This window comes from Dendrobates tinctorius, unplaced genomic scaffold (genome assembly GCF_039654945.1).
Source record: "Dendrobates tinctorius isolate UK_male_01 unplaced genomic scaffold, ASM3965494v1 ptg000079l, whole genome shotgun sequence".
Classification (NCBI taxonomy): Eukaryota; Metazoa; Chordata; class Amphibia; order Anura; family Dendrobatidae; genus Dendrobates; species Dendrobates tinctorius.
The window spans coordinates 805,925-819,727 of NW_027361747.1; the positions used below are offsets into that span (position 1 = coordinate 805,925).

At 43.9% G+C, this 13,803-nt stretch overlaps 1 protein-coding gene across 3 annotated transcripts in view; it reads left to right on the forward strand.

The window, feature by feature from the left end:
* The window catches only part of SLC30A9 (solute carrier family 30 member 9), a 191,409-nt gene that overhangs the window by 39,155 nt on the left and 138,451 nt on the right, over window positions 1–13,803 (forward strand). For 2 of the 3 annotated variants that reach the window (XM_073583422.1, XM_073583421.1), the window contains exon 3: window positions 7,634–7,714. The exons of the other annotated variant lie outside the window; for it this stretch is intronic. In XM_073583422.1, coding sequence (XP_073439523.1) covers window positions 7,634–7,714 — 81 coding nt within the window. The remainder of the gene's footprint in view (window positions 1–7,633; window positions 7,715–13,803) is intronic. 3 annotated transcript variants of the gene reach the window in all.

Genomic DNA, 13,803 nt, shown 5'->3' on the forward strand with positions numbered 1-13,803 from the left:
TGTAAAATTGTGATGAAAGCGCAATTTGATTGCACCACATTGTATTAGCAGTGAGATAGTGAGTAAGACCCCTATCCATCTGTCTTTTCTTTTTTATTATTTTAACAGGAATAGAGTGAAGATGACTGGCAGACTAGCTGCAAAATCTGTAGCCATCCTTCCACCTTTAACTAAGGCTATAGTTAAAGGGACCCTGTCACCAGAAAATATATATTATATCCACCATCTTTAAAAAGACTATGTTGCCAAATTTTTGCCATTTAATCTGAGAGCAGCATAATGCAGAGACTGAGACTCTGATTCCAGTGATCTGTCCCTTTTTCTGTAGTTTTGCTACAATCACGGTTTTACCATCAGATTATCACTAGAGATCTAGTAAACCTGCTGTCATGTAATCCTCCATATTCTTGAGTTCTGTATAACCCCTGCCCACCACTGATTGGCAGATTTCTGCCTACACACAGTGTATACATAAAGATGCCAGTCAGTGCTGTGGCTTGTGGCATATAGAGCTCACCATTCAGAGATCTGGTAGATCTACAGCAGGGAAAAAATGGATTTTATCAAATCTGCAGCAAAAAGCCCTGTAAGTGACACACTGCTGGAATCTGGTTCTGTGCCTGTACATCATGCTGCTTTTACAAGGGGTAACAGAAACCTGGTGGCAGATTCCGTTTAATAACACGCCCATAGCCCCTTCATAAGATCACAGCTCCCCCGTATACCAAAGAAAACGCCTTTTATAATTTGTCCTCTCCATATGCTGTTTGGCGGACTCCTATGTCCCCGCAGTCGCCACCTCTCCTGCCTTGATTGACATGGCTGACATCTACACAACCTGTTGCGCCTGCGCAGGTCTTGTGCACCCTATTGTAGCATGTAACAGACTTTGTGGATGACTTAGGAGATGTCGGCCACGTCAATCAAAGCTGGAGAGACTGTAATTTGCATCTATAGGATGAGTATTAAATCACTGCCATCGTTGCTGCTGCCATAGTATTGCTTTAACCTCCGTCCAGGGATGATCTTTTCAATACAGATATGGAAAATCATTCTCGTGGGTAGAAACTACATCTAGTGAATTATTACCTGTGTGCCAAAGGGGAGACTAAGGGCTGTGGCAAAAAAAGCTGCAGAAATTGTAATAAGGTCTAAGGCAGTCAGTATTCGTATTCATCTTCAGGTTTTTATAAAAACATCTTAGGCCTGTTTCACACTTCAGTTTTTTGTGTCAGTTAAGATCCGCCAAAAAGGTGGAAAGCGGATCTGTTCCTAACTGATGTGAAGGGATGCCACCGGATCCGTTTTTTGACGGACCCGCCGAATGAAGAATTTTAAACGAACCGCTGCCCGAGAGAGAGAGTTTTTTTTCTTTGTCCGCCAGAAATGATTTCAGGGTTAAATTTCCTCCTGACTTCATTCCTCCGGGCATGCGCTCTATAAAAATGCGGATCCTGCAGTACAAAAAACGCTGCATGCTCCGTCCAGGCATGCTCGGCGGACGCAAAAAAATTGACGGATCCGCAAAAAAACGGATCCAACGGATGGCCATCCGTCAAGATCCGCCGGCAATGCAAGTCAATGGGGAAAAAAACGGATCCGCCCAAAAAAATGGCGGATCCGATTTTTTGCAAAAACGGCTGATTTTGACTGATGGTCAAAAACGGAAGTGTGAAACAGGGCTAAACTTCATTCAGCAAAAAAAATAAATAAAATGAGTCTGAGTTTAGTCCCTGTAGAAGCTGTAATGCTGGATTGACATGTGCTGCTTCTGACTTGTCATGGTTTTTAGCCAAGCGTAGAAGGATTCATTGTTGTATAAATTTCCTTCCTATTTGGGCTATTTCTGGCATTGACTGGCAAACTTGCTCCAGATCGGATGTGTAAATCTAGCCTATCAGCGGCATTATCCGTTAACACCGGAGTTTTTAGAAGAGGATGGTAGGAGGTGAAGATGAGAAATCGGTATAGGGGGCTGATGATGGAGAGCGGTTTTCTTAAGTTTTTCTGCGTTGGAGAACATTAGGATTTATGCAAGAATTATTTTTTCCTGCTCTTTTCCTCACTTTACAATGTATTTTTCTATGTATGTAGAGCTAGATGCCAGTGGGAATCTTGCCATTAGTGACTTTCTTCTCTGTAGGATGTGCATTTTTACAGAAACGAGCTTCAAGGAGCAGTGACCCTTCTTACTAGGTTTCAGTTCATAGACTTTGTGGGCTCATAACCGTTCCGCTCAGCTCTTGGAAAAAGTTTGTAAGAGGGGCCCATCATGTACTCTGCAGATGAACGGATGTCGTTATCTTTCACAACACAATGGAATCATTTTCGGTCCATAAACCAGGGTTGTGGAAGTCGCGAGGTGCCTAAGGCTCTGCCACTGCCAAGTTGCACAAAAAGACTTTCAGCTCAAAACATAACTAAGGCTAGTTTCACACTTGTGCCTTTTTGCGCTGCATTTCGAGCACACATCAAACGCATGAAAAAAACGCTTTCAAACTCTTGTAAACGCTGCGATATTGTCGCATCATCGTGCGCATGAAGCCAAAAAAACGCAGTGTTTGTATGCGATTTCAAGCGTGTTTTATGCACATGGGTTGTATTCACAGGAGGAAAATTCTAGAAAAATTCTTCCAACAGACACCTCCAATGGGACATCAGTGGGCGTGTGTTATGGTTATTCTTTATATAGACCCTGTTTACATCTGAATACTTCACATTTGCTTGCTTTTTCTCGCGTCAACATGGATCTGCGCTGGAAGAGTTTTCACTTTAACTTGGATCTGGACATCAGGATGGCTCAGGCTTATGCAGTTGCTTGCCATCAACAAAGGGAGAGAGACACAGCGAAGTTGGCAGCGGCGGCGTTTGTGGATACATCCGATTGTTGAACTCCAGGAGAGCCGTGGAGCGTACCACACCCTCTACAGCGAGCTCCAGGCAAACCAGGAGAAATTTACGGACTATACACGGATGTCCCAAGAAAGCTTCAGTGATTTACTTGCTCGTGTTCAACAATCCATCCGGAGACAGGACACGCAGCTCCGTCGTGCAATTCCTCCTAAGGAACGGCTCCTGGTCACATTACGGTACGTAATATTTACAAACGAATGCCTGCATAATTTTCTTTGTTGTGACATGTACTATTCCAAACCTGGCAGAATTATTTTTCTGCAATGTACTAAATAGTTTTTTTCTTTTATTGTTTTAAAAAACCATATACAGAAATATTAATTTTACTTCTTTCTCTGTTTCGCAGATTCCTGGCGACTGGAGAGACCCTCTCTTCACTACACTTCCAGTACCGGATTGGAGTCTCCACCTTGTCGGGAATTGTTGCGGACACCTGCCGGGCTTTGTGGAACGTTCTTTGTCCAGAATTTATGCCCCTGCCCACCGCTGAAAAGTGGATGAAAATAGCTGACAAATTCTGGACAGTCTGCAATTTCCCCAACTGTTTGGGAGCTGTTGATGGTAAACACATACGGATAATCAAACCCAAAAGAACTGGTTCTGAGTACTATAACTACAAAAAGTACTTTTCTGCAGTACTCATGGCCATTGTGGATGCCGGATGCATGTTTTGTAGCAGTGGACATTGGGGCATTTGGCCGTGGGAATGACTCCCAGGCTTTTAAGAACTCGGACATGGGCCGGAGGTTGTATGGCAACCAATTTAATTTCCTCATGCCACGGCCTCTTCCCCACACCGAAGCTCCGCCACAGCCCTTTGTAATGGTTGGGGATGAGGCCTTTCAAATGTACGCAAACCTGCTTAAACCCTACTCCAGCCGTGACTTGGACCACACAAAACAAATCTTTAATTACAGGCTGACCAGGGCCAGGAGAACAGTAGAGTGTGCTTTTGGGATTTTTGTCTCCAGATGGCGCATTCTCGGCACAGCCATTAATCTTAAACTGAAAACAGTGGATGAGGTGGTTAAGGCGTGTGTGGTTCTACATAATTTTGTGATGGCTAAAGAGCACCCGACCTTTGAACTCAATGATGCTGCTCCTAACCCATTGCCTGAATTCACTCAGCACCCTCTCAGGTCATCCATTGAAGTTGGCCAAATGAGGGACCAATTTGCGGCCTACTTCATCTCAGATGTAGGACGGGTGGAATGGCAACATCAAATGGTGTAAAAATGTTTTCTTGTGTGTATGTTAATAAAAAAAACCTGTTTTGATACCTGTACCGAGTGCACTATGTCTTTTTACACTCTAATACAATAATCAACTGCCCAGGTATACCTGTGAATTCATGATGCTGTGTTTTGTGCATCATGAATTTACTAGCACTCCTGACTAGGTGACTATACATACACACAATTTGTATGACCTTTATCAACGCTAGAGTTTGTGTTCAATTTGCAGCGACGGTGGATAATACAAATAATATTTGTATCACATGAACTGAAGTTAAAAATTGTGAGTTGGGGATGCACTAGCATCCGTCATTCTTTGACACCTGACCATGTGACTCTAAATATTATTTGTAGGATCACCACTGTGGCTTGAGTTTGAACTGAGACTGGAGAGATAATAAAGTTTATACAACTTCTACAATCCCCAGGCCCAGTGTCATGCTGAAGTGAGGACGCCCAAAATAACGCACCGTAACTTCAGAATGTTATTACACCTGCGCAGGTAAATACACATATGAGTTAAACTGCAGCATTGCTACAGTCTGCGTGAAATATATTCAGACTGAAGCGACGCAGGTTAAAAATCTTATGTGTATTCACCTGCCCAGGTTTGATAGTTATGATACTAGGCCTGGTTATTGTACATATGACGTGTATTTTACCCATGATTTCCTCAGTTTATTCAACACACACTGAATAGAGGATGTGGTTAATTATAAGGTATATCTAGAATCCCCTGGCCTGGTCTCACAATAAGTGAATTGAGGATGGTAAAAACAGACCATCCTCAATTCACTTTTTATGATACCTGGCAAGGTGACAATAGATATGCCTTGCACTCAACACCATCCTCTATTCATTCTGTGCAATTTTAGCAAACTAAAGAGACTGGTGGTGAAAATACAAGTCATATATTTGTGTTTTTGACAACACATCTCCTTGACAGACACAAGAAACGTGTCAGTAGTGGAGCTATGTGTTGGCAAATACATAAGATGGTAGCAAGTTGGGTATGCAGTGCCGAGGAACGGCTTATAGTGGATGAAGGTGTTCTAGGGGAAGGGGTGACAAAAGTTGTGGGGGAAGGGAGGTCAGTGATGGAAATGGAGGTAGACACACTAGGAGGAGAGGGGGGAGGTACTGTTAAAGTTTTGAGAACTTTTTTGTGTCTCCTGAAACTGTCCTGTCTGGACCACCTTTGCGCAATGACCGCCTTGATTCTTGGCCCCTGGAACTTTGGGCAAATAAGGAATATTGGTCCCCCGTTTGCAGCTGTGACTACTGCTCGTCTTTGCATGTGGACTGGTGGCGGCAGTGCTGGTCCATGTTTGCGGAGTGGTGGTGGCAGGGCTATTACATTTAGGAGTGGTGCCGGCAGGGCTGTTCCATGTTTGAGGAGTGGTCACGGTGGCTGTGCTCCAAGCAGGCGTGGGGGTGGCGGTGGTACTCCAGACAGGAGCAGCGCTTGCCATGGTGGTGGCGGTGAAGTGACCAGCAGCACTCAGACTTGTGGTGGTGTAATGGTGGCTGGCTTGGCTTTGAATAGAGGTGGCCGTGCAGTAGTATGCAGCAGAAGTCGGTAGTGAGGTGTGGCGTGTCAGTGGTGGCACAGTAGGAAATGACACCACTGACTGCTGCACGTACCGATTCTGCTGCATAGCCTGCAAGTAAGCAGTGTTGCAGGCCTGCAGCTCACTCAGCTGTTGCGCAGTACTAAGGTGTTCCGCCATACCCTGTTCAATTTTACTGAAAAAATGGTGCGCTGGTCTGTTGAGGTCGGCCTCCAGACGGTCAAGGAGCTGTTCGACAGAGTGGAAGCGGTATTCCATGTGGGTAAAACCGCGTTCCATGAGTGAAAAACCACTTTCCACTCTGTCTGACAGCGACTTGAGGCTGGCATGAAAGGCCTCACTCAAGTGCATGAACTCGGGCAAGACATTCCTGTCCAAGGCCCTCTGCCGCTGGCGGGTAGTGCCCGCATAACCAGTGGCAGAGACCTGGGACAGGGGAACACCTGATTGACCAGCTTCCTGGTCACCAGCTGTCTGTGTTGCTGACCTGGAAGGTGCTTCCTGGCTCTCAGATGGCTGGGACGGGTCCGAGGTCGTCCGATGAAGGACCATCTCCAGGGACAGGTTGCAGGGTGGTGTGGAAAGAAAGGAAAAACATTACTATCATGCATTTAAAAGAAGCATCAGCTGTGAAATAGAAAAGCATAGATTTAAAAAAAAAAAAAAAATACTTATTCTCTGGTGGCAAGGACCGATCTTAGGAACTCCAAATTGCAATGGTACCGGTATTTCGTTCTGGTCCTTGCCGCTGAACCACTACGAACCTGTCCCTCAGCACGACCATCGGTCCTTCATCGAGCGCCAACGTGTTCGGACTTTGTTCACTGTTGGAAAAACAAAGAAAAGACATTTAACAATTGTGTACGATGCAAGATATATTCTATGAAACCCGACTCGACTCTAAAAAAGGCAAAGTTGCTCATCTCTACTCAGAACTTTTAGCCATGACAGTAGTAACGGCCGGGGACTTCATTTAAAGGGACTGTCAGCTCAGAATCATTGTTCAGATCAAGTCCCACCACTCAGTGCGTCACGTGTGGTCAACAGTTTGGTTTGAACAGTCATTCTGTGCTGACTGTCCCTTTAAAACCCGTTTCCTATCCCATAACCCAATCCTACCCAGGACGCACAGGGCAATATAATGATGGTCTCATGCACCCATCTCATATAAGAGAGGGAGAGACTAAAAGTCTCTGGTATGGTCTACTGATCAGCTCAGGATTGGTCGGACTCATGGTTAGGTAGTAACTTTTAATGTTGAGAATAACTTTTAATCTCACAATCCCCTTTTCTGTATCTTCCCTGTGCGCCCGGCCCCAATCGGTTAACATCATTACATTCCCACCACGTCTAGATGTGGTTTAAGGCAAGAAACTAGTCACTTATTACAAATCCTGAATATCTAAGCAGCAATACTTCAAGCTTCATCTCCCCCGCATAAGATTTATAAGACAAAAACATCTGCCGTCATTAGCAAAACAAACGGATATTAATTTCCCTGAAATCCATCAGTTGTTTGTATTTTCGGAGAAGTTTTGTTCTTTTTCTGCAATGGTTCATGATAAATGTGTGTGCTTACAATTACTCATTGTGTGATTTGTGTCGCTGAGCATTGTCCTGAGTGATGGGGAGAAGAACAAAAATCAGATTTTCAATCTTCAGTGTAGAAAGAGCCAGATTTTCTGTTGCCAATTCCTCTGTGCCTGTCATAATTCCTGATACTTAGGCCCAGAAAGGTTTTGTAGATGGAGACTACATGTTCGCAGACTCTGCTGCACATATAATAATAAGTCAGGTTTGTATGTTAAAAGGGCTTTCCAGTTATACATTTTTAGTTCATGGCTCTGGGGTGGGTGAACTAATAAAAAAAAAAAAAAGAACTAATAAAAAAGATCTGCTCCTCACCCTCCCCAGGTCCAGCGATGCCTCTCCGTCACACCTTCAGTGCAAATCACCGCTGCAAAGACCACAGGGGTGGCGCTGAGCCTGGGCAGGGTGAGGATCATCTTTTTTTATTTATTTTTTTTTATTTTAACCCAGCTCAGACTCATTAATTGTCCCCCCCAAAAGTTTTTTAACTCGAAAACCCCTTGAAGGTGGCTGTCGATACTTGGACACAATCTGGAGATGATTGCTGAATGCATTGATATGTTCAGTTCACCTTGGATCCAATTGTTGTTCTCATTTTATACCTTAGAGATCATCTTTATTTTTAAGTAGCTGAAGAGCCCGGCGCTGCCCGGGCATAGTAACTCGCTACGGTTAGTTATAACAAATTATAATGAATATATATATATATCTATCTATCTATCTCTCTCTCTCTATGTATGTATGTATGTATGTATGTATGTATATGTGTGTGTGTATATATAAAATATAGCTGAGTGTATAGCCCCACCCATTCCACATAGCCACATTCACTATAATATCCCACATCATCCCGTCAGCCAGAGCTACCGGACTACTACACCTAATATCCCACATCATCCCGTCAGCCACAGCTTACCGGACTACTACCCATAATATCCCACATCATCCCGTCAGCCAGAGCCACTGGACTGCTACCAATAATATTCCACATCATCCCGTCAGCCAGAGCCACTGGAATACTACGACTAATATCCCACATCATCCTGTCAGCCTGGAGTCAGAACCAGAGCGCTGAGTGGATTTGCCCTGACTTTCATACCGATGATCCCTTTTATAGAAGCCTGGGGGTGAGAACCAGTGCGCTGAGAGATTTACCCTAACTTCCATACCGGAGATCCCTTTAAGAGAGGCCTGGGGTCAGTACCAAAGCGCACAATGGATTTTCCCTCACTTCTGTACCGAGGATCCCTTTAAGAGGGGATTTGGGTCAGAACCAGAGTGCTGAGTGGATTTGCGCTAACTTCCATACCGGTGATCCATTTAAGAGAGCCTGGGATCAGAACCAGAGCGCTGAGTGGACTTGCCCTGACTTGCATACCAATGATCCCTTTAATAGAACCCTGGGGTCAGAATCAGAGCGCCGAGGGATTTGCCCTAACTTCCATACAGGAGATCCCTTTAAGAGAGCCTGGGGTCAGTACCAGAGCATTTTAAGGCAATTGCCCTGACATCCATACTAGGGGATCCCTTTAAGAGAGGCCTGGGGTCAGAATTAAAACGCTGGATGGATTTGCCCTGACTTCCATACCAGAGATCCCTTTAAGAAGGGCCTAGGGTCAGTACCAATATTAGAACAAAACCGTTGGCACAACCCTGGTAACCGGAGGTGGTGCACAAGTAGGATCCCAATCCGTGAACTTCAATTTATATAGACTTGGCACACACCAAAAAGATTCTGATGCAGAAAGGTGGTTTTAATGAATTGCAGTACATACATACAGACGTTTCGGACTAGGACCTTCATCAATGTACTGTGAAATAAAGATAACAAAAATAAAAATTGACAAAGAAAGTATATACAACAAATTACTTGTCTTCCCTTCTTTTGAGGTCCATGCCGTCAGACTCTACACCCCCTTCTCCATGCGAGTGGCGGTGGTGTATCGTCCTCCCGGCCCCTCCCATCAGTTCCTGGATCATTTTGCCACTTGGCTTCCACATTTTCTCTCCTGTGACATCCCTACCCTCATCATGGGTGATTTCAACATCCCCATTGCTCTTCCCCTCTCACCATCTGCTACTCACCTTTTATCTCTAACCTCCTCATTTGGCCTTTCGCAGCTTACTAATTCTCCAACGCATGAAGACGGAAACTTCCTCGACTTGGTCTTCTCTCGGCTTTGTGCAGTGGATGATTTTGCAAACTCCCCTCTCCCACTCTCTGACCACAATCTTCTTTCATTCTCTATCAAGAACTGCCATGCTGCTCAGGTCACCCCCACTGTCCATACTTATAGAAACATACAGGCCATTAACACCCAGAAACTTATGAAGAACTTGCAGTCTTCATTGGCCCCTATCTCCTCCCTCTCCTGTCCTGATTCTGCATTGAAGCATTACAATGAAACACTTCAAAGTGCCCTGGATGAATTTGCACCCCCTATAAATAGAACACCACAACGCAGACGGCGACAACCCTGGCACACGGTGCAAACACGTTTCCTGCAGCGGTGCTCCAGGTGCGCCGAACGTCTGTGGAGAAAATCCAATCTACCCGAAGATTTCATCCATTTTAAGTTTATGCTTAGAACATACAACACTGCCCTTCACCTCTCCAAACAAACCTATTTCAACACCCTCATCACCTCACTGTCCAATAACCCGAAACGTCTCTTTGACACTTTTCATTCTCTACTCAATCCAAGAGTACAGGCCCCAACCACGGAGCTCCGAGCTGACGATCTGGCCAATTACTTCAAAGAAAAAATTGACCAGATCCGACAGGAAATTATCTCCCAATCACCTCATACCATGCACTGTCCTCCCTCCCCCACTGCATCGAACTCACTCTCTGATTTTGAACCTGTCACAGAAGAAGAAGTAAGCAGGCTCCTTGCATCTTCTCGCCCAACTACTTGCACCAGTGACCCATTTCCGTCACAGCTCCTTCAGTCCCTTTCCCCTGCTGTCACCCCTCACCTAACTAAAATATTTAACCTCTCTCTCTCTTCTGGTATTTTTCCCTTCTCATTTAAGCATGCCATCATACATCCACTACTTAAAAAACCATCCCTCGACCAAAACTGTGCCGCTAACTATAGACCTGTCTCTAATCTTCCCTTCATCTCTAAACTCCTGGAACGCCTGGTCCACTCCCGTCTTATCCGCTATCTCTCAGAAAACTCTCTTCTCGACCCTCTCCAATCCGGTTTCCGCTCTTTACACTCCACTGAAACTGCCCTCACTAAAGTCTCTAATGATCTGCTAACAGCTAAATCAAATGGTCACTACTCCATGCTAATTCTCTTGGATCTCTCTGCAGCATTCGACACTGTGGATCATCAGCTCCTCCTCACTATGCTCCGTTCCATTGGCCTCAAGGATACCGTTCTCTCCTGGTTCTCCTCCTATCTCTCCGACCGCTCCTTTACTGTATCTTTTGCCAGTTCCTCCTCCTCTCATCTTCCCCTTACTGTTGGGGTCCCCCAAGGATCGGTTCTAGGTCCCCTCCTCTTCTCCTTGTACACTGCCCCTATTGGTCAAACAATCAGTAGATTTGATTTCCAGTACCATCTCTATGCTGACGACACCCAATTATACGCTTCTCCTGACATCACGCCAGCCTTTCTAGAAAACACCGGCGATTGTCTAAACGCTGTGTCTAATATCATGTCCTCACTATATCTGAAACTGAACCTGTCAAAGACTATACTCCTGGTGTTTCCTCCCTCTACTAATGTACCTATACCCGACATTGCCATTTCTGTGTGTGGTTCCACTATTACTCCCCAGCAACAGGCCCGCTGTCTTGGGGTCATACTTGATTCCGAGCTTTCCTTTGCCCCCCACATTCGATCACTGGCTCGCTCTTGTCATCTGCACCTCAAAAACATTTCTAGAATTCGACCTTTTCTTAACTTTGACTCTGCAAAAACTCTTACTGTTTCTCTTATTCATTCTCGTCTCGACTATTGTAACTCTCTTCTAATCGGTCTCCCTCTTACCAAACTCTCCCCCCTCCAATCTGTCTTGAATGCTGCAGCCAGGATCATATTCCTCACCAATCGTTACACCAATGCCTCAACCTTGTGCCAGTCATTACACTGGCTACCCATCCACTCCAGAATTCAGTATAAACTTATTACCCTCACTCACAAAGCCCTCCATGGCTCAGCACCACCCTACATCTCCTCCCTTGTTTCAGTATACCACCCAACCCGCGCCCTCCGTTCTGCTGATGACCTGAGATTAGCATCCTCAATAGTCAGAACCTCCCACTCCCGTCTCCAAGACTTTACACGTGCCGCGCCAATTCTTTGGAATGCACTTCCCAGGTCAATACGATTAGTCCCCAATCCCCACAATTTTAAGCGTGTCCTGAAAATGCATTTATTCAGACTGGCCTACCACCCCAACACATTAACCTAATCTATCCCTGTGTGGCAGAGCCAAAAGTTTTACCATAACCAGGTTCCCCGCATCATGTTCCCACATGCTTTATGCCTCCATTAGCCCTCTGTGTCTGTACTGTTACACACTTAACATTATGACTGGTCCATACAATCAGGGTAACTGTTACCACCAACCTTTCGTGTCTACCTCTTTCCTCATAGACTGTAAGCTTGCGAGCAGGGCCCTCTTTCCTCTTGGTATTTGTTATAATCTACTGTATGTGATTATTGTTATGCTGTAATGTCTATTGTCTGTACAAATCCCCTCTGAAATGTAAAGTGCTGCGGAATATGTCGGCGCTATAAAAATAAAATTTATTATTATTATTATTATTACATGGGTTTTCAAAATGGAAAATGGATAACATGCTGAGACATCGTTCACATTATAGCATAGAATAAATGATGGCACAGGGAATAGCAAACAATCATGAAGAACAAGATCAAGAGAAGGAGGAACATACCAATAAGTTGTACTGTGAGCTCTAAGTGACTGGGCTTTAAGGGAGATACCTATGGGAAAATTAAGCTGCTATAATGGCTGCTATGGTGGCCAGAAGTAAAGAGTAAGGGATATACAAGCTGCACCACATCCATTACATACCAATACTGCAAGGAGGCACCTGCGGCCGTCCCACTGTGGGAGGAGAGGAAATGCTAAATAACTTCATGACAGGAGGCATAAAGTATACTACAAATGAGCTGTCGCAAGTGTAGTATTTAGGGAACCTTTCCTACCTTGTTTTAGGAGACCGCGCAATGTTCGTGACATCTTAATCAAAGCAGATATTGGCTCTCCAGGTCCTCTACAACAACAACGTTTTCTATCAAATCCTAAATTTGGCACCTTCCCCTGCCTGCAATGTATGCAGTGTAATAACGTACAGAAAGGTAATGTCTTTTACCATCCCTATACTGGAAAAAAATTCAATATTCGAGAATACTACAGTACACTTGCGACAGCTCATTTGTAGCATCTGTCCAAGGGGTCTGAGAATCAACCACAGATCCCCCTTTCCCAATGACTCGGCTTTTAATATTGAATGGGACTCTATTTTAAAAAAACTGTATGCAGAACCTGCTAGCATGTCTGTTTAGGAAACGGTCTGAATTAAGTGAGAAGGCCACAAATCTAGTAGAGAACATTACATCTAAATTGCAAACATTCAAATTACATCCTGAGTACACAAAGATAAATGCAAATATATCTACTAGTGTGCTCAAACAAGAGCATGATGCGGTTATGCGAAAAACCAGCAAACTGTTGGGAGACAGGAAATTTTATGAGGATAAAACAAATATAGTAATAAATGAGACTATTGAAAACAAGGAATATGAATGGCTATCTAAATTTATTACAGATAGAGAAAATCCTATACCCTTTGTGAGAAATAGAGTATTTTCTAATAGAAATAATATAAGAGAAAAAGAAATAAAAAACTCAGAAAAATGTCAGGAAAAAAATCCAGTTATTAAAAAATCTATAGAGCAAAAACCCTCTAAAAAAGGAGTGGCGAATAATACAAACGGCAAAAGAATTATACAAAAAATTGATAAAAAGTCTGAAAAATCAACTGCTAAAAAGGAGGAAAAACCTGATATAAGAGAATAATCCAAAGGGAAAAACTTGGAACCAAAGAATGGTTTCAATATCATTGAGAGTAATATGAATAAAAATATAGAGGAATTTGAAACCCAAGATTTTGAGGTTTTAAAAAACCAGTATATGGAGAATAGGAGAATCTCTACTTCTTTCTCAATGCCATTATTCAATCCAGGTGAGATCCCCAGTACTTCCTCTGATCTGATTAATTTAGATGAAATACAGGTAGAAGACTTACTGGATCTCTCCCTACATGAAAATACACAACCGAGTGAGAGCCAAAACACTGTTGTCATAGATAACAGTAGAAATAATTCTGAGTGCCTAGTACCGTTCCTGACAGGAGCAATACCTAAGAAAAATAATATTGAGGATTTTTTTCTGGTAAAAAGAAAATTCCCTATAGAGGCTGCAGGGGGGGGAGGAAGAAAAAATCGTAG